The following is a 25,821-nucleotide window of genomic DNA, read 5'->3' as shown; positions in this document are numbered from 1 at the left end:
AAAAATGCAGCAGAGGATTCCTGCCACAGAATAACGTCATCTCAGTTTCTGATACGATTATTTGTAATGCAGTATTGGATTTAATGGCAGAGTTTTATATAAAAAGCTATAATTTTCTATTACACATTTTTAAAACTTTTCTGCATTATTAATTTTTCATGATGTCTGAAAAGTAGAATTGTCCTAAAAGGATGCACTTCTAAAATTATAATGACAAAGAAAAAGGGAAAGTATTATTTGGCTTACTAAAAATATGCTTTTGGTCAACATTTTCATGAGCATTTGTTATTTAAGGCTAGATACAGCTGCACATGACCATCATCATGAGCTCTAGAGCTAGAAGCAACTTTATAAGTGATTGAGTTCAAACTCTATGATTTTACAAAGGAGGAAGGCAAGGCCAGGAGAGAAGAGACTTTCCTTCTAAGCAATGTCAAGCAGAGTACTGGTAGAGCTCAGATTTGAAACCACATCCTCTGACCCAGAGTCTTAACTAATAGTAATAGGGGAAGGGGAAGGGAACAAGCATTTTTAAGTGCCCACTTTTTGCCAGGTACTACGCTAAGTGATTTACAAATATAATCTCATTTGATCCTCACAAGGCCCGTAGGAGGTAGGTGCTATTGTTATACCTGTTTTACAGTTAAAGAAACTGAGGCAGAGGTTGAGTAACTTGCCAAGCATCATATAGCCAGTGTGTGTCAGGGGCCAGATTTGAAAGCATGGCTTCTTGACTCCAGTGTTTTATCCAATGCAGCAGCTCCTAGCTTCCTCTAATACTAGTAGCTGACATTTATATAGCTCTTTGAGGTTTACAGTTTCCTCATCTGTAAAATGATCTGGAGAAAGAAATGGCAAATAACTCCAGTACCCTTGCCAAAAAAACAAAACAAAACAAAACAAAACAGGGTCATGAAGAGTTGGAAGCAACTGAAAATGACTGAATAAAAGATGTTCAAAGTCTCTTTACCCATATTATGTAATTCTAGCAATACCCCGTAGGGCAACAATTCTGTTAGTAACCTCCATTTTGAGGATGAAGAAGCCGAGGCTGAGAAGTTAAGTGATTTAAATGTCCATGGCCCCACAGCAACCAAATGTCTACCATCGATGGTATGGGTAAGGAAGTAGAGATTCTAAACCAGGTCTTGATGACTTCTAGTCCAGCACTCTATCCAGTACACTGCCTCTGGGCACGAAAACTGAGAACAGATTCCTTCAGTGGGTAGAAACAATTGTGCTTAGCACCTAGTTAGTAAGAATAATTAGTTAAAATAGGAAACTGCCAGATGGCCTGCTTTCTCTGCCCAGCAGAGTTGGCTGCATCACAGGTGAGTTCTTCCCAGGCAGCCAGGTCTGCACTGCTCCTCAATTAATAGAGAGACAGAGAAATTTTCTGCACATGCTGATAGCTTTGTCATAAAATGTTATAGCGCTCTCACCTTGACTTTCAAGTCCTAATAGCAGCTTGTGAAAAATGAAAAGCCTTGAAGAATCACAATCTGAAAGACAATCACTGATCCTTTATCTCTCAGACTTCAGGCTGAATCAAGTTCCTCAAAGGAAACCCAATAAAGGCAAGACATTTTCATCATAACAAAATAAATAATTCAGTCAGATTCTTCATTCTGATTGGCTACCGGATATATCAGAGGCCCAGTAGCTGCTAAACTGACTGGAGATAACTTGATTGACATAGCATGCTTTGACACTGACAGTTGGACAACGGACAGTAGAAATGATTATAAATAACCTCAAGCAACTATATTTCTAATGGAGAATTTAGCACTTCCACAAGTCTGATAGGATTCAAAATTGTGGTCTTTGGTTTATGTGGCACTGACAAAACAGTTCAGATTCATCACCTTCCCCTCTTTAGGCAGATAGCTACAGGGCCTGAGGTTCTCCAGACAAACAGGAAGTCAGTGGATTCACAGAAAGTATAGAATTTTCAGAGCTAGAAGAGACCATATGGTCTGACAGATCTCATTTCACAGAAGAGCAAACTGAGGCATAGAAAATGGCTTTAAATATTACCTGGGTGACGTTGGACAAGTCTAGTTTTTGGTTTCTTCCTGCCCCTTTGTAAAATGAAGAGTTGGAATAGACAATCTCTACAAGCCCTTCTTCCGGCTCTAAAACCTCTGACCTCGTGCTCAAGGTGAGTGGCCAGTCAAAAGCAAAAATTCATGCCTGTGAGGCCAAATTTAGTTGACTTGGAGACAATGATGATGGATGGGGGAGGTACTTCTAAGATATAACCATTCTTTCTGCACATGGCTTAGGAACACTGGAGACAGAGATCATGAGAACTGGAGACACTGGGGAAAAGGGAGACCAGAGTGTTTAAAGGCTGGCCTGGAGTAGAAATTTTTTCAGTCAGATATTGTACATTCTGGAAAAATGGAAGTGACCCAAGTTCCAGGATCCAGAGAAAAGAACATACTCTAAACCTCAGCTTCTTAAACTGTGGGTCATGACGCCATGTGGGGTCCTGTAATCAAACATGGGGATATCAAAATTATGATTTATTATTGGTGAATGTTTCATTTGCATTCTTGTGTTTTATATCTGTATACTCTGTTTCTTAGGTGAAAAGGGGTCATGGGTGGGAAAAGTTTAAGAAGCCACACTCTAAATGAGATGAGGGATAGTTACAGAGAGGAAGTTTGGATGTGGGGGGGGATAGGGATGGGCACAGAAGACTATGCCAACTCCTCCTTCCAGTCCTGTATAACAAGGGCCATGACAAATGAAACAGTCAGTCTTGGAAGGAATGTCAAGATATGTGACATCTTAGAAATAGGACTAAGTTTTAGAAAGCACCAGATGATGAAAAGAACGTGGGAGGAAAAGTTTGAGAAGCATAGATTTAGAGCTGGAAAGGACTTTAGCTCTCATTTAATCCAACCTCATTTTACAAATGATGAAACTGAGGAACAGAGATGAAATAAGTTGTCCTGGACCCACCAGGTAGTGACAGAGCCACAGTATGACCCCAGGTCCCGATTATAAAATCACTTACCTTTTTATTAAACCAGTGAAAGAAAGTTCCAGATGGCACAGCGGAAAGAAAGAGGAAAATAGTAACAAAAGGAGGATTAGGATCATGTTTACCATGGGGAGGAGGGAAAAGCAAACTGTCCTCAACTGTCTTTGCTGCTGATTCTCCTAGCTGATCCCACATTTATAGAAGGGAGTTTGGAGCCAGAGGGCTAGACTGGTCAGTAAATAAGATAAAATCCAACCCACTCCAGTGGGAATGTAAATAGGGGGAAAGGTAGCATGGTCATGAAATAAGGGCTGGTGGCAGCCCAGGGATTAGAGACTTGGCTAATGGGGGGAAGGGGCAAGAAGTGAGCTTTTGGAATGTCCTAACTGCAATGGCCGATCTAGCTCCATCTCTGTCAGTGACCTGAAGGTCTCCTACTTCTTAGTTCAATCCCCTCATCATAAGACTTGAACACGTCCTCTATACCAAGACCCACACACATACTTTCTGAATTACAAGACAACATAATTAAGACCACATTCGCGGCATCAAATTTTTGTTGGTCTCAATTGAAGACAAGGTCTAGAGAGGGGCTTTAGGGTCATCTCCTCTGACAGTGAAAGTTATAACAGCATTCAAATTGAGTGCAGTCTTGTACCTTATAAATTAACCGGCTATTCTGATGTCCATCTGAAAATAATTGGAGGGGGGAAGGGAGAAAGAATAAAATAACTCTACCTCTTTGGAAAGTCAAAAAGCCTCAGTTTTAAAAGGGACCCCACAAATGGATAAGATTACAAGTACAAGCAATTTGGCTGCAACGAGACATATGTGTTCCCCCCAAAAAAGGACAGTGCTACAATTCATGCAATAAAAACCACAAAACTTATGAAGAAAGTGGAATTAGGGACATAAGCTAAAAAACCCTCATCAGTTGACTATCAGTTTGAATAAATTTGGACATGAATTTATGCAAATATTTAGGTTGTTATATCAAATACTTCAAAATAAAGTATAATTATTAAGATTAAAAACAAAAAATGACAAAAAATAGAAATCAAATAAAAAACAGTAGCACAATTTTATACATGTTAAATGGTTAAGAAACACATAGGTGCTACAATAAATAGTGTCAGAAGCCCTGGGCTTCAAGAATCCAGCTGAACAGACCACAAGTCCAGGCCTGGGGCCATAAGGCCAAAAGCCACAGCAGAAAGGAGTAGGGAATAAGGATATGGGTGGTGAGGACCAGACTGTCTCAGCTTACAGCACCTCTTATACCAGAAGATAAATATTAAATAGGACATTTTACCTTGACAAAGACCTGAAATTTGCTTGTGGAACTAAGCATCAGAAGGGTTACAGTTTGTGGATTATTATGAAATGGCACAATTTTCTGCATTCTCGTTCTTTTTCCCAAAAGACATTGAATAGAAGCAAATTCAAAATTTGCTTCATACTCCCCAATGTCAATAACTGGAACAAATTTGAGTTTCTGAAACACGTGTTATATCAGAACCAATTGTATCCTAAGACAATGTTCAGAAATGACAGTTGCTCTGACATTTTCTGAAGAATCAGTGATGATATAATTCAGTTTCAATTCAAATTATGTTTATAAAAGTTTATAAATAAATTTATAAACGTAATGCTTTGGGTTCAATGAATATTTCCCACTCAGAAGAAATCTAACCGAAAAAACTTGAAGTACTGACTCAGAAGCCAACAGGTGACTGCACTTGTTCATGGGCACTCAAGGAGTATACATGTGGGGTGAGCATTCAATAAGCACTCTGACTTACCTTGCAAGTTGTCCCAAGAAGCCACCTTTCTTACCTGTCAGGAGTCAACTCACGCAATCAATTCAAGCCTCCCTAATTTGAACTAATTTTAACAAAAGGTAATCTCAATGAAGTGTAGAATATAGACTATTTTTTTAAATTATGTAGCTTTACTGTTATCAACACCTACATGAATTTAAATCAATAGCTAAAGTGATTGCAAGAGGAGGTCTTGCTAGGTTTGTCTTAATGAGCAAATAATCCACTGGAAACTAGCATTATTTGCATGCCCCTAATTAATGAGTTTGCTGAAGTCCTTGAAGACAACTTGTTTTCTCAACTAAGTTAAACATGCCTCCTGCAATCTTAGGTCTGCTACTCATTTGCTCAGTAGACCACCACTCCTCATAATAATAGGAAACTTCGGCATAAGTAAAAATATCACGTAGTAAAATTGGAGCTGGAGAAGTCACTGGTGGACATTAATTTAAACAAAACATTTATTTTTTAGCTTGGCTTTGTCTTTGCCATTTCAGCATCTTCTATGCTGTGTAGTATTATAGTCATACTGTGGATCATAACTTAGAATCAGAGAGTCAATATCACATCGTGTGAAATTCCTGAAGTTGTGTGCAAAAATTTTGAAAATTGTTCACAACATCTCAAAAATACTATCTTATTTCTTGTATTCTCAGATATTGTTAATAAAGGCCATTTAATAGACGAGATAGAAATGCCGATCACACCCAGAGAGAAAATGATGGAGATTGAATGTGAATGAAAGCATAGTATTTTTCCATTTTTGTTTGTTTTTTTTCTTTCTCATGGTTTTTGCCCTTTTGGTTTGATTTTTCTTACACAACGTGACAAATATGGAAACATGAATAAAAGAATTGCACATATTTAATTTATATCAGATTGCTTGCTGTCTTGGGGAGGAGAAGAGGAAGAAAACTTAGACTACAAAAGTTGTACAAAGATGAATGTTGAAAACAACCTTGACATGTGTTTGGAAAAATTAAATACAATAGTATTTAACAAATAAAAATCCTTTAAAACCTAAAAAAGACTATTTAAGCATTCGAGGATACTTTTCCATTAAGGACTTCCACAAGCATGAAATTATCTGTGAGGGAAAGACATGATTGTTTCCTCAAGCCATGATCCTAGGCTCCAGTTCTCGTTCTAACTACTCTTGGACTACAGCAACTAAAAAGGGAGCAATGAGATGCAGTGTGGTATGGTGTAGCTAATTATCTATGTGGATCACTTCTTAATTAACCGTAGCAAACTTATTTCAGTTACAAAATAATTTTTAAACCCTCTCTACCCTGAGTAGACGAAAGTATCTAAATTCCATTCCACTCATAACTCCTTTGGATTGTATCACTGTCAAACTCGGCCAGTTCCTCAGGAGTCAAATGCTATTTAAATCATTTTCATAATTCTAAAATGCCTGTAAGACAAGTCCAGTGTCTAATTATACCACTTAAATTTGTTGAAGATGTTTGGGGATGTGTGTTTTTTTTAACTTCAATAATGAAGAAGCCCAAGGGTTTTAAAACCCTAATAATCTAATAAACTTTGCTAAGTGAGCATTGTAACAGATACGCCTGGATGGGATTTGTAAATGCCAGACAATTTCCCCTGATCTTTATCAGTGAAAAGAAGTCTAAAGCTTTGGCAGGAAGAAATTAAACTCGGTGCAAAATAATACCATCTGGCCAAACGGCATTGGTCAGACCAGCAAAACCCTGTAGATGTCAAACTGAAAAGTATTAAAATGAACTCTAAAGAGAGTGTGTGTATGTGTTATCTTTTATGAGGTGTTAGGAAATGTTGCTGTACTAGTATATCATGGAAAGCCTACAATCCTCTTCCTCTACTTTGCCTCCTACTAGGAAATCATTAGCATCAATAAAAACTGATGCTAGATTTGAAGCCAGAAGACCTGGGTCAAATTTCAGCTCTACTACTTAGTACCTGTGTGATTAAAAAAATCATTTGACCTCTCTGGACCTCAAGTTTTTTTCCATCTTTAAAAGGAGAAAATGAGAAGAGATGATCTTTGAGGTCCTTTTTCAACTCTCAAGTCTATCCTATTGTGTGTTCAGTGCCATGTTAGGTGCTAGGAGCAAACATCTATCCAAAAGTGAATACAAGGAATAACATGGCATTGAATTCAGGCAGGATTCAACCCAGTGCTGCTCGAGCCTCCCTCTGCAGAGGCTGGATGAGCAGGATATATTTTCTGGAGGAAAGAAAATGGTGGTAAGCCAACTTTTTAAGCCATCTTATAGGTTCCCAATGTCGAGGCTCCAATACAGATGTTCACCTGGCTGGAAAGGTCTTAGAAGCCGAAATCCTTCTCCCCAGTTGGAAGAGAGACAACAAAACCACACTGTAGATAGAGGATAAAACCTCACCAATGGGAAGGTAAGACATATTCAAATGGGTAAGAAGTCAGACTTACAATTTTGTTCAACGTGTTTTTATTACATTCAGCTTCATGTGATACCTGGGTCAACCTTGATAAGAAAAAACCTACTTTAAGGAAAAGAAGAATGACTTGAAATTAGCATAATGTATATCCAAAGGCATTAAGTTTAGAAAAGTTTTTTTTTTTTTCCTTAAGGAGGTTTATCACCCCACCCCAAAGACTTACTTATTAAGCCATGTAATTGGTCCTCATCTTACTCAGGACACTACTGTTCACACCTGTTTTACTGGAACATTCTCCTCTCCTCAGCCATTCGATTCTGGACAAGTTGTATTCCATGGATGACCTTTTTAGTTCCCTCCTTTGTAAAATAAAGGGGTCTGACCAGAGGAGGAAGCTCCAAGATCCCTTTCCTCACATTCTGTTTTAGAATTATCTTCCTTCCTTTCCTACCATTCCTCTGCCTCCTTTTTCTGACTTCTCTTCCTTTTCTCAAATTCTTTCCATTTAAAAATGGCTTTCCCATTTTTAAAGTTGGTAACCAAAGCTATTTTCCTGAGTCAGGAAGCCATCAAAATGAACTAATTAAACTCACCATCTTCTGGACTCTGATGAGAAATTCACTCTTTTATAATGGGATTACTAGAGCTTTACTGTACAACTGAGTGGTTTGATTAATAATTTACATTTTTGAGGATATGTAACTTTACTTCATGTTCATAGTATGTGTTCCCAAATTTCTTCTATTTGGCTTAATGTTGTTACATTTAGCTGTAATAAATGAGTTAAGTTCTTATTAAAAGTCAATGTAATTATTCCCTCCTGTGGATTATTTTCCAAGAAGAAAGGGCTATGTCACAATAATATCAGTTTATGTCCTGGACCTTAACAAGGCTCAAGTCTAGTGAGACCCATGCAGAGAAACATGAAAAAACAAGAAGGCTAACAGGGCAGTGTGGAGAGGGGGTGTGGACCAGGAGGAGTAGAAAGAAAGATGGAGAATATAACTTGGAGCCTTAAAAACTTGTTGTATTATTTTTTAATCTAAATTAATAAATGATTTAATCTCAAAAACGTGTTCTTCAACATTGAAGTCATTATTTAATCACGTATTAACTGTGAAGGGGGTGGAGAGCAAGACAAAAGGCTTTGCTTGATTAAAGCGCCTGAAGTTATTTTAACCATAATTGTCTCGGGGGAGTTACTCTTTGCTTATGTACTAACCTTGGCCAGATTTATTAAGAGGCTGGTAGTGGTGGGAAGGCAAGCCAGAGGAAAAAAATCTGTTTCAAAATTATGAAGGGTAGATGGAAAGACAAAGGGGAGAAAAGAAAGAGGCAAATTTCTTGACTTTGTTTTTGCTCTCCTTGGATGGAGAGGAGTTGAATGTATCCTTTCAACACAAACAGTATCAGCTACCTGGAGGCTTCTCAAAGAATCCCCAGGAGATGTCTTTCTGCCAAGACTATGGGGTCAACCACCTGATATTACAAGCATTGCTTATAAAGAGCCCATAATAGGCCAGAGAAGGATTTAGGATGCTTTAGGAAGAGAGATCGCCAATATCCAACTTTTCAGCTTCACTTCTGGGGAAGAGAAGCCCCTCTTTTGTAAATTGCCATCGTCTGTGTGTGGTCCTCACAGGTTTTCTGTGACCTGTCTAGATGAATCAAAAGTCAAAAAAGGTCCCAGGTCTTCGATCTTGGTGGGGTCACTGGACTCAGCACTCAGACGGCTGTCCTCTAACAGTAACAGAATCAGTGAGAAGATTGACTCCCCATTCCCAACCAAAATTTCATTTGCAATTATGGAAACAAAGAAGAAAATTCCAATAGAGCAGAAAGCATCTTTATTCTTAGATATTGCATAGAACATAAACATTTAAGCTAAAAAAAAAACATGCCCTCCATGAGGAGGAACCTGAAAAACAATAGCTGACAAGAAGATTAGAGAGGATGATCCTCTAGAGCCCCAATGCTGGAACCCCAACATAAACTGTTTCAGTGAGCTTTAAGTATTTAAAGAATAGTGTTTGAGGACCTGAAAGCACCTGGGAAAGGTGATGCTCCCTAACCCTTCCAGCTTTACCCCACCATTCTGAGGGCTTTGGGAAAGTTTTGAGATCTGGAAGAGAGCAACATTCAAACTATTCTATCTCCTCCTCTAAAACTTGAAAGAAATTTTTCAGAGAGGGCCCAAGATCCAAAGAGATGGGCCACTTATCATGTTCTTCTATCTCTTGTCTCAACCATAACTTTAAGTAAACTATTAAGGAAGGCCCAAAATTACATCAGATGGACCATGGATCATTTTATCTCCTAGTCTAAATATAGCTGCATAGAAACCATCACTGAAGGGCTGAGAACTTCTAGAATGGCCTGATACTCTAGCCGTTCCGATGCCAGCCCCAATTACAGCTCCAAGGAGACCAATCCAGGAAAGGTTGATAGTCCCTATGGTAAGTGCTTACTAAAGCTCTTCCATCTCTTGCCCCAACCAAGGGTCCTGGGAAACCTTGAGGGATAGCCTGAGACATCCTGATATGGTCAATTATTCTAAGTCTTCCATCCCCTGTTCCTTGGACATTATGGAAGTTCCGAAACCTCCTGGGGTAGCCAGGTACCATGGGTCTTCCATCTCCTCTCCCAATTACTCTTCCACCAACAGCATCAGAAAAGATTTGATGTGCTCTGGGATAGGCAGCTCCCCTAAATCTTCCATTTCCTCTCCCAAACGCGCCTCCCCGAAAAGCATCAGGGAAGAGCTGAGGTCCTCTGAAAAAGGTACCTCTTCTAACTCTTCGCTCTATATGCGTAGTAATCATTGTCACATCAGGGAAAGCCCATGACCTTCTGAAATGGTCACTTCCTCTCCCTCTTTCATCTGCTGGCCCACCCATAGCTTCATGAAAACTATCAGGATAATTCCAAGAGCTCCTCGGATAGCCAGTTATTTTAGATCTTCTATTGCCTACCCCAAATACAGCTCTATGGAAAGAATCACGGAAGAACCAACATCTCCTGGACTGAATATTTACTCTTGCTCTTCCTTCTCCTGGTCCACTCATGGCTCCACGAGGTAAACCGTCAGGGAAGGGCCCCATAGGTTGGGGATTTGGTCTAAATCTGGGATTTCCTCGTCCAATTGCAGCTCCACGAGGACCATTACGGAAAGCCCTAGACCTTCTGGGATCAGCACTTCCTCTTGAATCTCCTACCCCAGTCATACCCTCAGGAGGACCAAAGGGGAAGGTTGGAGGCCTTCTGAAATAGGCAATTCCTCTACCTCTCATATCTCCGTGATCAGCAAGATGGAATAAGTCAGGAAAGGCCCAAGGCCTGTTCATCTGGGCAGGTTCTCTACCTCTTCCATTTCCTACCCCACGTGGAGGTCCACGAGGAGGTCCACGAGGACCACCATGAAAGCCCTGAAACCTGTTTGGACGGCCTGCCATTCTACCTCTCCCCTCTCCAGGCCCCATCATTGGTCCATAGAATTCATCAGAGAAGGGATGAGGCCACCAAGGATAGGGCATTGGCATGGCTCTGGCCCCATCGTCCCTCATAAAAGCCTCGGATAAACGAGCGGTATTTGGGAAAGAACGAGACACTCTAACAAAGTTCACCGAGTGTGCCATCACTCTTTCACCTCTGCTTCTTCCATTGCCAAAATGGAGAGTATCATGTTGGAATTGGGGCATCCTAGGAGAGAAACCCCGTCGTGGTCCAGCTCCTCTTTCCCCTCTTCTTACTAGATGCTCGCGCTCTCCCCCCTGAAAGCGCCTCATACCACCATGGAAGCGTGGCGGACGCTGAGAGTGTTCCTGTTCTTTCATGTCCACCCCTGTTGGAGGCCTTACTTCTACCATCGAGACAATGGAAAGATGATCAGCTGAGGACACACTCTACCACGGCAACCTGAAGTCATACAAATATTCCAGTTAGAACTTCGGGACTGGTTACTTCTTTCCAGCTCCTTTCTTGAGCGGGTACATTCTGCTGTGACAATATCCACTCACCAGACACTTAAATGGCAATTTAAACAAAATACCTATTCCCAAATTCTTCCATTAACTGAATACCAATTATTTGGCCACAGCCCTTGTTAGCCTCCTAATCTACTCATTCATTAATCTCTGTTATCCAGTTTTGTTCTGAATCCATCATTACATTCTGGTTCTCTTCTGGATTAGCTTCTATCCAGATTAACTCTGTTCCTCCTCTAGCCTATTCTAGCCCAGTGCATTGTGACTTCTGCAGTCCTATTCCTCTCACGCTCTAAACACGCTTCCCAAGGCTCTTCAGAGCACTCCTTTTACATGCTTACTTTTTAACTGAAACCCATTCTCCTTTGAGGAACATCACAAATCCTGGCATGCTCTACAATGGGTACATAGATTAGATTTAGAACTGAAAATGAACTGAGATCATTCTAGTCCAAACTGTCCCCCATGAGAAAAGTGAAAGGGGAAGTGACTTTTCCAAGATCACCCAGGTAGTAAGAGACAGAAGCTAGGAATAGAACCCAGGATCCAGAGCTCTTTCCACTGAATCACCTTGCCTTTCCTCCTCCAAGATGGTAGCCCTGGAAATGCTCCTCTCTAACCACAACACGTTCTTCCATTCCCCTTCCGAATGGCCATTGTACTAGATTTGGAGACAGAAGGCTTCAGTTTGAATTCCAACACTACCATTTACTATATTAAGTAGTACAAGTCTCTGTTCTGCTCTGGGACCCAGTTTCCTCTGCTGTAAAATGAGAGGGCTAAATTAGATAATCTCCAACTCTAACACTCTGGCGATTCTGTAATTAAAAATAAATTTTACCCTCATCATTAGCTCTAACTCCTCAACCCCTCCCCTAGATTCCAGACGGAGTCTTGTACTCAAGCTTCAATTTTTCTGTCTACCTAGTCTTGATCAATCAAGATTTGTTATCACCCTAAAATCCCTCAATCCAAATTCCTCAGTCATTCCCCTTCTAACTAATCCTCAACTTTAGAAAACCCCTACTATTCTCTCCTGCTCCTGGAAATGGCTGGGGAAAGTCACTGATTTCATCCATTATAAGTTTAAACTATAAAACTATCAACTGGGCCCTGAGGCAATCATATTTAACATTTATTGATCCCCTATCTAATTACCCACAATCACAGAAGATGACCTTGCCTCTGTTTTAACTGATATCAAGACCAGCCAGTATGAACTCCCTCCATTTTCATCTTCTACACTTCAAAACTTCAGGGGCTTCACTGAGGAAAACATTTTTACTTTTTGCCAAAAGACTAAGTTGTCCCTTAAATCCTTCTCTCTATTTCTACAAATCATTTCTCTCTGGTGCATTTTCAATGTTTTCTCCATTGACTTCATTTGCTTACAAAAACATGTTAAGTATCCTCCAATATTATTTTTTTAATTTGACTTGATGTACACCAAACTCCTGCTCCCCCATGTATAGCAAATCTATATCCGATGCTTCTACAATCTTTTTTTACCTACTCAATCCCTTAACAATCTGATTTCTGTCCCTATAATGCTACTGAAACTGCTTCCCAAGGATCACCAATCACTTTTATTGTCAAATCAACAATCTTTTCCTCAATCTTTATATCCTACTCAACTTCTCCATAGAACTCATCACTTCCAACCTCTTCTTCCCGTAATATTCTCTCCTTCAGCTTCAGAGGCACTCTCCTCTTCCAGTATCCTCCTAACCTCTCCTAATCACTCCTTTCCCAGCTCCTTCACTGTATGATAGGGGAAAAAAGCTGACTGAGTTCAGAGGCCCTGAGAGCTGGATTAGACAACCTCAGAGTTCTCCTTGAACCCTAGATCTATGAGCTAATTATCCTTTTAGTCCCTGTTTCTTTCTCTTTGTATAATGTTCCTTCTGTATGCCTATGCTCCCTGCCAAGTAAGCTGTAAACTAGTCGTCCTGACCTTCAACAACTTCAATGGTCTGACGCCAACCTCATTTTTCTCATCCTGAAGAAAGAAATTTCTTCAGAGCTGGTTCATTTCCAGCTCTGAGGAGGCATGTAAAATCTAGGAGGCACCTAGGTGACTCAGTGGATAGAGCCCTGAGCCTGCAGTCAGAAAGACTCCGAGTTCAAAACCAGCCTCAGACGTGTACTAGTTGTGTGACCCTGGGTGACATTTCACCTCTGTTTGCCACTGGAGAAAGAAAATGCAAACCATTCCAAGTATCTTTGCCAAGAAAGCCCCATAGACAGTAGGGCATGTGGAGTCATGAACAATCCTATGGGGATCAAACAACACTCCCTCCTTCATACTGTGCTCCAACCAAACTAAGCCCCTTGATGTCAGCTGCTATAAGCCCCTTTCCCCCACCATGTTCTGTTTTGAACAGTAGCTACCATCATTTCCTAGGTTTGGAATTGTCCTTCCCCCGTCTCTGTTTAAAATGGATAGCATTTCAAAGTCTCAAGCTTAAATTCCTCTACAAAACTGCACAAAATTCTTCCTAAGTCATAAATATTTTTTTACGTCTCATAACTTGTGTGGTGTGCTGATTGTGTTCTACATACTTACCACATTCTGTGTTTCATGGTACAGTCATTGAGGGAATGTACTGTAGCTACTCATACATACATACATACATACACACACACACACATACACACACAGCCAGAGAGAGAAATAGGAGACAGAGACAGAGAGAGACAGAAGCAGGGGAGAGGGAATTGCAAGCTCCAAGAAGCATTGAAAATATCTTTTTTGAGTCTAACACCTCCTCTAGGTGTAGCTCAGTGCTGAGCACACAGTAGGCACTTAATGTTTGTTGAACTGAATCGCCTTCCCAGAGTAGCTGTCTGAATTCATGTGAAAGGATGGAGAAAATAATGCCTTTCTTTGTCCAGTCTTCCTCAGGAGACTCGCAGGTACTCCCCCAAAAAGGTTTGGAGACCAGGAACCGTCTCCAATCTGTAAATTACTTGTCAATGGGTTTTAACCCATCCATTTTAAACTGTCACAACCCAGGAGGAGGAAGGCAGCCTAGGGATTATCCCCAGGTTATAGCAGAAAAGTTGAAGCTCAGAGAACAGAAGTCAAATGCCCCAGATGACACAGCTAGTAGGGTAAAACCCCAAGTCTAGGTAATCTGCCACCATATCATTACACGATCCCATGCTGAGAAGTATTTCAAGCACACACACAAAAAAAAATAACTGCAACTATTCAAGGAACAAGTCTCAACATGGAAAGCCACAGCCATCCTAAGGAGATACACTTACCGTACTGGATCACCTGCATAGAATGATACACCAAGAGTTGCTATTCCCTCCAACAAGCACTAGCCATTGGATATTACCAGCAATTAACTTTGGTCACTGGAAGCTATGAAGAGATCATCCGGGTGCTACACTATAGTGGAATGAAATCTAGAATCGGGGCTTAGCAATGGAATCCAGTCCACCAGAAGCTCTAGGTGGCAGTAGGGTTTCAAGGCCCTTTAATATTCTTAGGTAAGTTTTGGTACCATCTCCGGTGGCAAACTCCAGTAAGGCTGAACCTCCAGGAATTCTGGCCTGTGCTCATGATCTCTGGGAGAAGTAGAGCTCTGGGAAACACAATTCTTGTTTGGCCTGAGGCAGAAGGGTCACGAGCTAGAGGATCAGGGGAGCACCAGCACTGAAGAAACACCAGTGATTGTAGGGTTAGCCCCAGGCCTTACTAAACAGGATCTCTGAGAACTCTTACTGAGGTGCTTCCTCGACTTTAACAAAAAACAGAGCTCAGCCACGAGGATTCTGGCAATGAGAAAAATCCCATCACACAGTAGCCTTGAAAAGAGACTCTGGTCTCAACGAGACCTGAAGCTTCAGATCAAATGTCAGGCTAAAGAAACCCAACTCCAAGGTCCTATTCTGGATGGCAGTCTGTTCCAGGACAAATTACACCAGTGACACAAGTTTCTAATAACAAAGGTTACAACTCATTCCAGTCATAAGAATCCACCTCATCCAAGGTCAACTGCCCTGAGCCAAATGACCTAAAGAGAAAGGATGACCTTCGGCAGTCACACAGAATGGAAGGCAGTCAATCAAGCAGAACAACATTGCCAGGACACATTTAATCAAAACATGAAATGACAGCATCGATGGCTGCCAAATCCCAGATGCAGACAGAGGCCAAGCTAGGGCCTAAGCATCATGGTGCCTTGGAAGCCATGATAAGGAAGCTATTCCTATGAAGCCTGCCTTCTCAGTAGGAAATGGAGAGAAGACTGGCTCACCCTCAACCAAATAGGAAAATGGTTCTTTCTAAATTAGACAATCATCACAGGCTTTAGGAGGGAAAAAGGAGAAATAAAATGGAAAAAGTAATACTGGAGAACAGGGAAGAAGGGGAAAAGGAAAGGTAATTTTCCTACTTTCAGAGTTTTCCCAAGAAGAATTAATTAAGCAAAAATAGAGAAACATTGGACTGCCCCTCCATATTACCAAGCACATCTAAATAAATGAAAATGAGCAAACGAGGCAAACAATGAAAATAAACAACTTTCTTTTACTGCGCCAATCATTAACAAAACGCCATTAGGAAGAAAATACTCCAGCGACTATAACCAAGCACCCTAAGATCAATTTATAAGGGCAAAAGTCCTCTTGAAAACAACTACAAAAGCTCTCTCTCTACCAGAAGTCCTCAACAGCTTGATGTGGGTGTGGATCCAGGTTCTGGACCATCTCTGACACTTACTACCTATGTCACTTTGAACATGTCACTAAATGCTCCAGGCCCTCAGTTTCCTCATCTGTAAAATAAGAGGATGGGATTGTTGTTGTTGGCCTCTAAAGTCCCTTCCAGATTCAGGAGCATCTACTGACCAGATTTCCAGAGACCAAGAAATAAACATATCCTAGTTGGGCTAGCCATTCAAAAGATATTAAGACTCCAAGACAAGCTAAACATACTTTCTGTGAAATGGTTGCAGAGAGAAATATCAAATAGTGATATTAAATCTCTCAGACAGGCAAATCAAAAGTGGCAAATATAGGAAATTATTCTAGCAACCAGAGCAGCTAGGTGGCACTGTGAATAAAGCCCCAAGCCTAGAGACAGGGGGGCCCAAACTCAAATCAGACCTCAGATACTAACTGGCTGTATGACCCTGGGCAAGTTACTTCACCCTGTTTACCTCATTTCCTAGTCCATAAAATGAGCTGGAGAAGGAAATGGCAAACCACTCCAGTCTCTTTGCCAAGAAAACCCCACATAGGGTCATGAAGAAGCAGACATGACCGAACCACAACAATGTTCAGAAAAGAGGGATTTGGGACAAGGATTATCCTCAGTGTGATGGCTAGAAGTCAGCAACCTCTTTGTGCCCTTAGGGGTCCCCAGAATGAATGTTCAGCATAAAGTATAATTCAGAGGAAAAAGGAAGGAAGCAAGTGATTGCTCTCTTATACTATGAACTTTGACACCCCTCCCAGATTCCTTCATTCATTCATTTATTTATATCTTGGGGGAACTAAGTGAAAAAGGAGACCCTTTCCCCTAATTGCTCCCTAGACTTCATCCCTGAATGGGCGTTGCCTCAGGCAAACTAAGACCTGTTAAAGACCTTAGTTTACAAAAGCCAAGGTCGCCCACTGCATCAGGGCCACCTCCAGTCGTCCTGATCTCTATCTCGCCACTGGATGGATCCAGATGGCTCTGGAGAGGAAAGTTAGGCAGGTGACCTTACACAGCCTCTCTCACTTAAATCCAATTCACTTGCACATCATGGCATTCCCTCCCTGATGTCACGGTGCTCTTCAAGAACAAGGGACAAGCAACGAGGCACTTGAACAATTAATAACAATAGCAACTTATTATGCGGCACTTACTAAATGCCAGATGTTGTAAAAGTATTTTTACAAATATTGTTTCATTTGATCCTCACAACAATTCTGGGAGAGTTAGGTACGTGCTATAATCCCCAACTGATATTTAAGTAAAGTGAGGCAGACAGAAATGCTTTATCCAGCCATTACAAAGCTAAGCAGCACGTGAGGCTGAATGTGAACTTGTGTCTTCCTGACTCCAGGACTAGCCATCACCTAGCTTTCATAATTACAATCTATTCTTGAACATTCAGTAGTTGTTTCCCGTTTAGTTTAAGTCAGATAAATAGTCAGCAAGCAGAAAATGTTAGAGATGGAAGGGACTGAGCTCCATGTTACAGATGAAGAAACTGACACCTGAGTAAATAAGCTGACATTGCCAAAGTCACATGAGTAGAAAATGGCAAAGCTGGGATTCCAACCCTGGTAGTCCCAGCCCAGGTGCAGGGTCCTTTCTACTACATCCCACTACCAAAATCAGATGAAAGGCAATCTTCAACTTTTTTCTACACACACACACACACACACACACACACACACACACACACACACATGCACACACACACACGCACACACATGCACACGCACACACACACACCAAAAAAAAAAAAAAAACCCTCCAGGAAACACTGTGCCTGCTCTCCCCAACCAAGCAGAAGAATAAGAGAACTTTTGAAGGACCATACAGTTTATAAATGAACCAACTACATGTAGAAGAATTCAACCAAAAGGTATCCCTGAGGCAGAAGATAATTTGGCTCAACCTTTTCTTCCCTCTTCAAACCTATCCCATTTTCCCATCATTTCCAACCCCTCTGCTTCTTGACCACATCAGTAGAAGTGATCCAGTTTTTTTAAAACTGATCCAGGACCTTTCTGAATACTTATACTTCAACAGGTACATAATCTCATCAACCCAGTTGGGCTCCAGTGGGACAGATTGCAGCCCATCTATGATTTTTCATGTTGACTGATTCCCATCTGTGTCTTCCTCTAAATCTTCCACAGGAGAATCATCAGATTCAATTCAACAAACACCAACTTTGCCTTCCCATCAAGTCTTGCATTAACTCATTACTAGTGTATCATGGGGATTATCTGGATTTTTGCACTCATGGTAATCCTGGACCTTTCCACATGTATGTTAACTGAGGCAAATGTATAGACAGATTCATGAGTGGTTCTGAGGCAAGAAAGACTCCATACTCAGCTGCCCTTTAGGGATGGGGCACCCACTCCTTTATCAGTCATACCCGGGCAATGATTCATTCATTCAAAAGGCACTTGTTAAGAAAATACTATGTGCCAGGTGTCACGCTAGGTACTGGTGACCTGGACAAAAACTAAACAGCCCCCGCCTTCAAAAAGCTTACATTCTACTGAGGGAAGACAAGAAATACAGATTTATGCATATACAGTACACAAACAAAATAAATACCATGTAGTATCCTAAGAGAGGATTAGGAAAGAAAGGCTTTATGGAGAGGGTAGTGCTTGAGCTGTTTTGAAGGAAACAAGGGAGAGGAAGAGGCAGAGATGATGAAAGAGTAAGTTCCAGGCCTAGGGGACAGCCAATGGAGGTATGGAGGTGGAACATGGAGCTAGGCCAATTTGGCTGGATTATAGTATGTGGTGAAAGGAGTAAGGGATAATGAGGCTGGTAAATTAGTCTGGGGCCAGGCTTTAATGACAGGCCAGAAATGCTCCGAGTTTATATTCTGTCCTAGAGGCAATAAGAAAAGATTGGAATTTATCATGTAAGGGAATAAGGTGGTCACATGTGCAGTGTAGGAAAAACACTTGGAGAGCTAAGCAGTGGATGGACTGGAATGGAGAGAGACTTAGGGTGGGGAGACCAGCAGAAGGTTACAGCAATAGGACAGGTAACAGGAAACTGGAGTCCAACCCCAAGTGGGGCCATGTGAGCAGTAACAAAGGGCCGGACAGGAGAACATGGAGATCGAAATTAGAACATTTGGCAGCTACTAAGAACAGAGACTTGCAGGATGCCAAGTTCCAAAGAAGAAAGAATGGGTCCAACGAGCCAAGTTTTCTCACTTTGTAAATGAGAATAGCTGTATGTTAAATAAAGACTATCCAAAAACCACCTCCAGGAAGCAGGACAATCTCATTCCAGACTGAAATTAGAGGTCTGAGTTACTTTTCCCATCTTAAATCCCCAGTGGAGTGGGGAAATTCCTAGGTTGGGAATTCCCTCTCTCAATGGAGATAAGCAATTTGCCCATTTGATAGTTTTGGAAAACTGTCTGGAACAAAGAGAGGTTAAAAGATCTGCTCTGAATTACCCAGCTAAATATCTCAGAGTATTATCTCAAGTCTATCCTGATGCCAAGGCCACTGATTACCAGCCACTACATCATGCGGCCTCGCTTCTTAAGAGACTCTACATAGAAAGAAGGAAGAAAGCAAAATAAAAGGGAAAAAAAGTGAAAGAGAAAAGCCTTCCTCACCCTCCTTGCCATTCAGTTAATCCTCCTGAGATTAGTGAATACTTCCCAGCCAAGCAGAGAACATCTGGACCATGAGCTTTGATAACACTCGGCTTTTCTAAAATTTAGGCAAATCTTGACTGGAAGTGTGTCTGAGCCATCATGAGGACACTTCAGCAGAAGACCTTAACATTAGCGGCTAAGGCAGATAAAGGTGCTGCTTCTGCTATGCGTGCGCGCGCACACACACACACACACACACACACACACACACACACACACACACACAGTGCTAGCATTTAAATGGCCAAAAGATGAAGTCACCTGGCTCCCCAGCCCGACTACTCACCTTGGAACACCGCAGCATTCTGAATAATCACAAACTTGAGCTCCACACTTGCAGACTGAAGAAGCTGTTCCATATTCAAGCGAGCCAACATTTGATACTTCTCTTCCATCTTCCGTGAACAACATGTCGGACCCTTGGAAACACAAACTTGCAAATCTGAACCTGAAAGAAACAAGTTTTGGGTGGGTTTTAGTAGGCTGTGGGCCACATAAGAGAAGCCAAACATCCCTAGTCACTGACGCCTTTAGGGAAGTGCCACTTCATCCAGGAAGCGCCTTCCTGAATTACACACGAAGCAACAACTTTCTCCATTGGACTCTATTGGCACACTGTTATGTATCTCAATTATACACTTATCATGAAATAGTGTATATTGTCCTATAGTTCTGCATTATTCCCTCATGAATGGAGGGACCTTTTATTAGAGGAAGTCAGATGACACAGTAGATAGAGCACTAGACCTGAAATCAGGCTGAAGTGAATTCAAATTCAGAATCAGATACTCAAGTGAGCAAGTCACTTAACCTTCTGCCTGTTTCCTTAACTTTCAATTGGGGTAAATAGTAGCACCTCTTTTCCACAATTGTTGAGAGGGTAAAATGAACTAATGTTTGTAAAGTTCTTAGCATAGTACCCAGAACATAAAAAGGCCTTCATGGATTATTTTCTTCTTCCCATCCTTATCTAAATCTTGCATCTCCCCAGTGGCCAATATATTGCTTTGCAGACAGAGGGTATTTAATAAATATTTCTTCAATTTTCAAATTCATTAGTATCTAGTCCTTGATGTTTCTCATTTATCTTTATTACTCATTCATTTTAAGTAACTAACGTTAAACTAATTGCCTTTTATATGCTGTATTTAGACTCATATTTCTAATACTGAAGTATATCAAAAAAAATAGTAACATCTTAATTGGTATGAGTTTTTTAAAAAGTAGTTTCATCCTTAGTCCTCACAGTTTTTCTGATACAAATGTTTAATAAAGGAAATCTCAACTTCTTGCCTTTGCTGTTCCTTTCCTATGTCCCACTGTGCCTGGCACAGGACTAGGAACATGAGAGATGCTCTATAAATGCTTGTTGATTAATGCACCTTGAAGAATTGGGTCACCTCACAACTGTAAAACATGATGATTTCTCTCTTTATCCCATAGGCACAAATGTGCCTTCAGCTCTACTGTTAAGTTTATCGGTTAGAAAGAAGGTGGATGCTGTCAATGGTGAATTACAGTAAAACCTCAATTACTAGAAAGCTTAGATAACCAGAGATCTTCATTTGCTGTACAACACCCTCAGGCTAATGGCACAAACCACTAGGAAACAAACCAACCTCAGTGATTTTGTCCCTCTTGCTTAGACTCCCCCCCAACCCAAAAGGTCATGGGGATCAAAGGATTTAAAAGATGAAAAGAGAACTTTAGAGACTATCTAAGCCAACTGGCTCAAGCAGGAAGCCTGGCAAGGTGGATAATGGTGCCTTTATGCCTCCTCGAGTCAAGAGGGCCCATGTTCAGATTTTCCTCATTTACTAATATGACCTTGGGCAAGCCACTATCGTTGAGCCTCAATTTCCTTATCTATAAAATTAGGAAGTTGAATTAAATGGCCTTGAAGGTCCCTTGCAGGATTAAATCTATGATTTTATGATTCTATTGCTCAGTTCATTTTACAGATGGAGACAATGAAGCCCAGGAAGACTTAGGGAGAGTCACAATGAACTTCAATTTTCTCATTTTTAAAATGAGGTTAATAACATCTCAAGTACCCCAAACACTATAAAAATTAGAGCTATTATCTAATATTAATATTATTATCACCACTTTTACTTTAGCTGTTGTGAAGGTCAGGTGAGATAGTCAATAAAGATCAATTTATCAACTTCAAAGCACTACTTAGCCATTATTATTGTTATTACTATTATTTCCTGAGGACATCAAGGTGGTAAAGAGTAGAGCTCTGTCCCTCTGATTCTTACCCTGGTCCCCTCTCCATTTCTCTTGCTCCTGATTTGAGCACGGATGCCCAGCAAGCATTGAATGCTTAACACCATTTTCTATACTTTTTGGCATCTTCAGGCCTGCACAATGAAAAGGTTATGTGCAAAGTGATGATTTCAAGGCTCTGCAAAATCTTTAGGCAGCAAATTCAAATTTAACTATGGTTACTGCATCATATATACGGCAAAAAAAAAAGAGAACACAAACACTTTAGAAAGAGATATCCTTAAACCCTCACTTCCCAAAAACGTGCTTTTACCAAAGCATCTCATTTCTAGGGACAGAGGCAATATGTTAGAGAGAAGAGTGCTCTTGAATTGGTGCCACAAAACCTGGACCACACAGAGAAGTGACGTATAGATGACAGGGATGTAAAGAAGTGAATCTGACCTCAAATATTTATCACTTATGGGAGCTCAAATCTGGTCTCAGGCACTTAAAAGCTGAGTAACCCTAGGCAAGTCATTTCACCCTATATGCCTTGGTTTCCTCACCTGGAAAATCATCTGTAGATGGAAATGGCAAACAAACTCAAACAGGGTCATCAAGGGCTGGATACAAATGAAACGAATGAACAACATCATCACTGAGGCTCAGTGGGAAAGGACTCTTGCTAGACTATAATTATGGAATGGCATCCCTTATTTAAAAGGAAGAACACAGGATGGTGGTAGGATGCATTAATATAGCATATTAAAAAGACACAGTCATGAGAAAATTCAGGAATCACTGACAGGAAACTTGATGAAAGAAAAAGTTCTGAATAAGCATTAATGGAGCTCAAAATAAAGGCAATACTGGCATAAAAATATACTACAGACCACCTGAGAAGACAGAAACTATATATGCGAGAAGTTCAAGAAACAAATCACAAGTCTGGAATAGAAGCATTACATTACAATGATAGAAAATATCAATTATCAAAACAATTGATTCTTTGCCAACAGCAGAGCAGCTAATAATTTCTTGGCTTGCCTTAGGTATTTTATCTTTTAAGAGATTGAAGGAATAACAACAGTAACTATTATTCTGGAGGAAAGTAGTAGGAATCTGAAATAGAAATTATAGGAATTGTAAGGGGTAGGAGAAGGGGGAAAAACAGACTATCTTAGAATTTATAAGAGAGACTGTAAGCTCCTTATGGGCAAGCACTATTTCATCTGTGTCTTTACATCCCCAGCAGTGTCTTTTATAAAATAGGCACTTAAAAATAACCTGGGGGGTTGAAAAGACGTAGTGCCCTAAATACATACACGGGAGCCACATTCTAGACATGAATACTATCTTCCTCCTAGCACTGTATTATCAAGGGGCATGAATGGAAAACAAGTATTTGAATAGGATAGCCATGGCTTGAATTGAATTTCTGTTAGCACAAGAAGATAGAGTATTAAAATTAAGAGATCTAGGATAAAGGAGAATTGGACAGAGAGCCCAATGAAATAGGAAAGCAGACAAGGATGCAGACCAAGGATGGGATAGGGATAGGGTGGATAGGGGAGAGAGAAAGACAGACTTCCTAACAAGTAGAACTACCTTAAAATGTAACAGGCAATTTCTGGGAGTAGTAGTTCTGCCACCTCCCTGGAGGAGTTCAAACAAAGGTGGGATGGTCACTTTTTGTAGCTATTATAGGGGTACTCCTTGTTCAGGTACAGGTTGGCCTAGATGGCCTTCAAAGACTCTTCCAAAACTGAGATGCCGTGGCCCAATTCCAGGTTCTTCCTACTTCTTACTATATGACCACAGCCCATTCAATCTCTCTGGGCTTCAATTTCTGCTTCCATAAAATGGGAACAACTCATCTAATGTAATGAAAAATACAGGGAAAAGAGGCCATGACTTCTTTGGGATTAATGGAATAATGGGGTACTCCTTCCTGACAACTACTACTTGGGGATACTTTTTAATGACTTCATGCAATAACATTTACGAAGCAATACATTTATGCCTGCTCTACCAAGGGCATTAAAGCAGCCCCTGTGTAAGTAGGAGCAATTGTTTCAGTTATCTTTGCTCTAAATAGATTTTGACAGGTTTTACTTTTTGAAGTCAGAAATCAAATTCCTCTTGCTTTGGCTCAGATGACAAGAGTCCTCAATCAGGGGTACTGCCTCAAAGGGTTCTCCTATTTATTCAGCTACCTTGGAGGAAGCCGCTGCCAAGAAAAGGAGAGGGGCTAGTTGTCACTAAATCTAACCGAGCACTCTGTAAGAGGGTGAAGCCAAAATACCATTTGGGGTTTAGAGACAGTGACATTTATACGAAATCAAATTTAAACTCTCTTCTATACAAGCTTCAAGCTTATTTTAAATGTGCTCTAAACACAAAAACTTTATGATTCTCTACAGGGAAAGAAAACCATAGCTCACTAAGGTCTTACTGCATAAACTTGCAAAGTTTAATGATATTTCAAGAAGTCCTGATGAAAGGGAATGAATGCTAAGTTTATTGGGCCAAAAAAGAAAAAGGTGAAGCTGCAAACAGAGGACCAGGATTCAAATGCTGACTGTGCTACTTAATAGCTTCCATCGTGGCCTTGAGCAAGCCACTTCACTTCCTTGAGCCTCAGCGATTTCATATGGAAAACAAAGTTGAGCTAGATGAACTCAGAAATCTCTTATACTTCTAAGCCTATGGTCCTCATTAGATCTAAAATAATGTTGGTTGGCATTCTGTAAGGGCAATCTGGAACTGTGCATACCCTTTGATCTACCAATGTCTCTTCTGGGCTTATATCCCAAAGAGATCATAAAGGAAGAAAATGTTTGTGGCAGCCCTTTCTGTAGTGGCTAGAAATTGGAAACTGAGTAGATGCTCATCAATTGGAGAATGGCTGAATAAGGTATGGTGTATGAAGGTTATGGAATATTATTGTTCTATAAGAAAAGACCAGCAGGATGATGATTTCAGAGGCCTGGAGAGAGTTACATGAACTGATTCTGAGTGAAGTGAGCAGAACCAGAAGATCATTGTACACGGCAATAAGATTATGTGATGATCAACTGTGATAAACTTGGCTCTTTTCAACAGTGAGATGATTCAAGTCAATTCCCATAAACCTGTGATGGAAGGAGCCATCTGCAATCCAGAGAGAGGCCTGTGGGAACTGAGCGTGGATCACAGCATAGAATTCTCATCTTTTTGTTATTGTTTGCTTTTTTCTGTGTTTTTCCCCTTTTCATCTGATTTTTCTTCTGGAGTATAATGAATATAGAAATATGTTTAGGAAGAATTGCACATGTTTAACCATGTCGCTATATGGGAGAGGGAAAAGGTTGGGGAGAAAGGGAGAAAAATTTGGAACATAAAGTTTTGCTAACATGAATGTTGAAAACTTTCTTTGCATGTATTTGGAAAAATAAAATACTATTAAATGCAAAAAAAAAAATAACTTTGATTGGGCACATGCAGAAGTACACACACAGAAATAAACACAATTTTCTACTAGTTCCTACCAGATACTTTCACATCTTGCTATCCAACTGGCAAATACACTAAGCTTCAGGAAAGGTGTATAAGTCCCTATACAATGCAGTTGAGACTCCCATATATCTGTACTCTCTTCTACTTCCAATAATGCCTCATTCTACTTACTGTAAAGACAGCCTAATAGATCTCACTTTACGAGGGAGAAACTAAGGTACAAAGTAAGAAATATTCCTTAAGTCATATAGAGCATAAAAAGCATAGCAAAAAACATAGATAAAGGCTTCTTGAATCCTAATCTATTCTTACTTCTATATCATACAGGTGGGTTACTTCCTGAGTAGTCAAATAAGTAACTTCATTTAATATTAATATAGTAATTCAGAAAGAAATATTAAAGCATTTCATAACTTCTTTACTCTAAGCTTATAGAAATCCCATCATCTCACTATCCCTGCCAATTCAAGAAAAAAATGAAATAATTTTTTACAAAAACAAAACCCCCAAACATTGTAAACACGATTTTTTGT

General features: G+C 40.4%; 1 protein-coding gene across 2 annotated transcripts in view; it reads right to left on the bottom strand.

The window, feature by feature from the left end:
- GPC3 (glypican 3) overlaps positions 1-25,821 on the bottom strand; it is a 742,965-nt gene that overhangs the window by 670,641 nt on the left and 46,503 nt on the right. For both annotated transcript variants that reach the window (XM_074278656.1, XM_074278655.1), the window contains one exon: positions 19,863-20,024. In XM_074278656.1, coding sequence (XP_074134757.1) covers positions 19,863-19,971 — 109 coding nt within the window. In that variant the 5' untranslated portion in view covers positions 19,972-20,024. The remainder of the gene's footprint in view (positions 1-19,862; positions 20,025-25,821) is intronic.

Source organism: Sminthopsis crassicaudata, chromosome X (assembly GCF_048593235.1).
Source record: "Sminthopsis crassicaudata isolate SCR6 chromosome X, ASM4859323v1, whole genome shotgun sequence".
NCBI classification, from domain to species: Eukaryota; Metazoa; Chordata; class Mammalia; order Dasyuromorphia; family Dasyuridae; genus Sminthopsis; species Sminthopsis crassicaudata.
The sequence above is the reverse complement of the archived record's forward strand: the minus strand, read 5'-3'. Positions and strand labels throughout refer to the sequence as shown.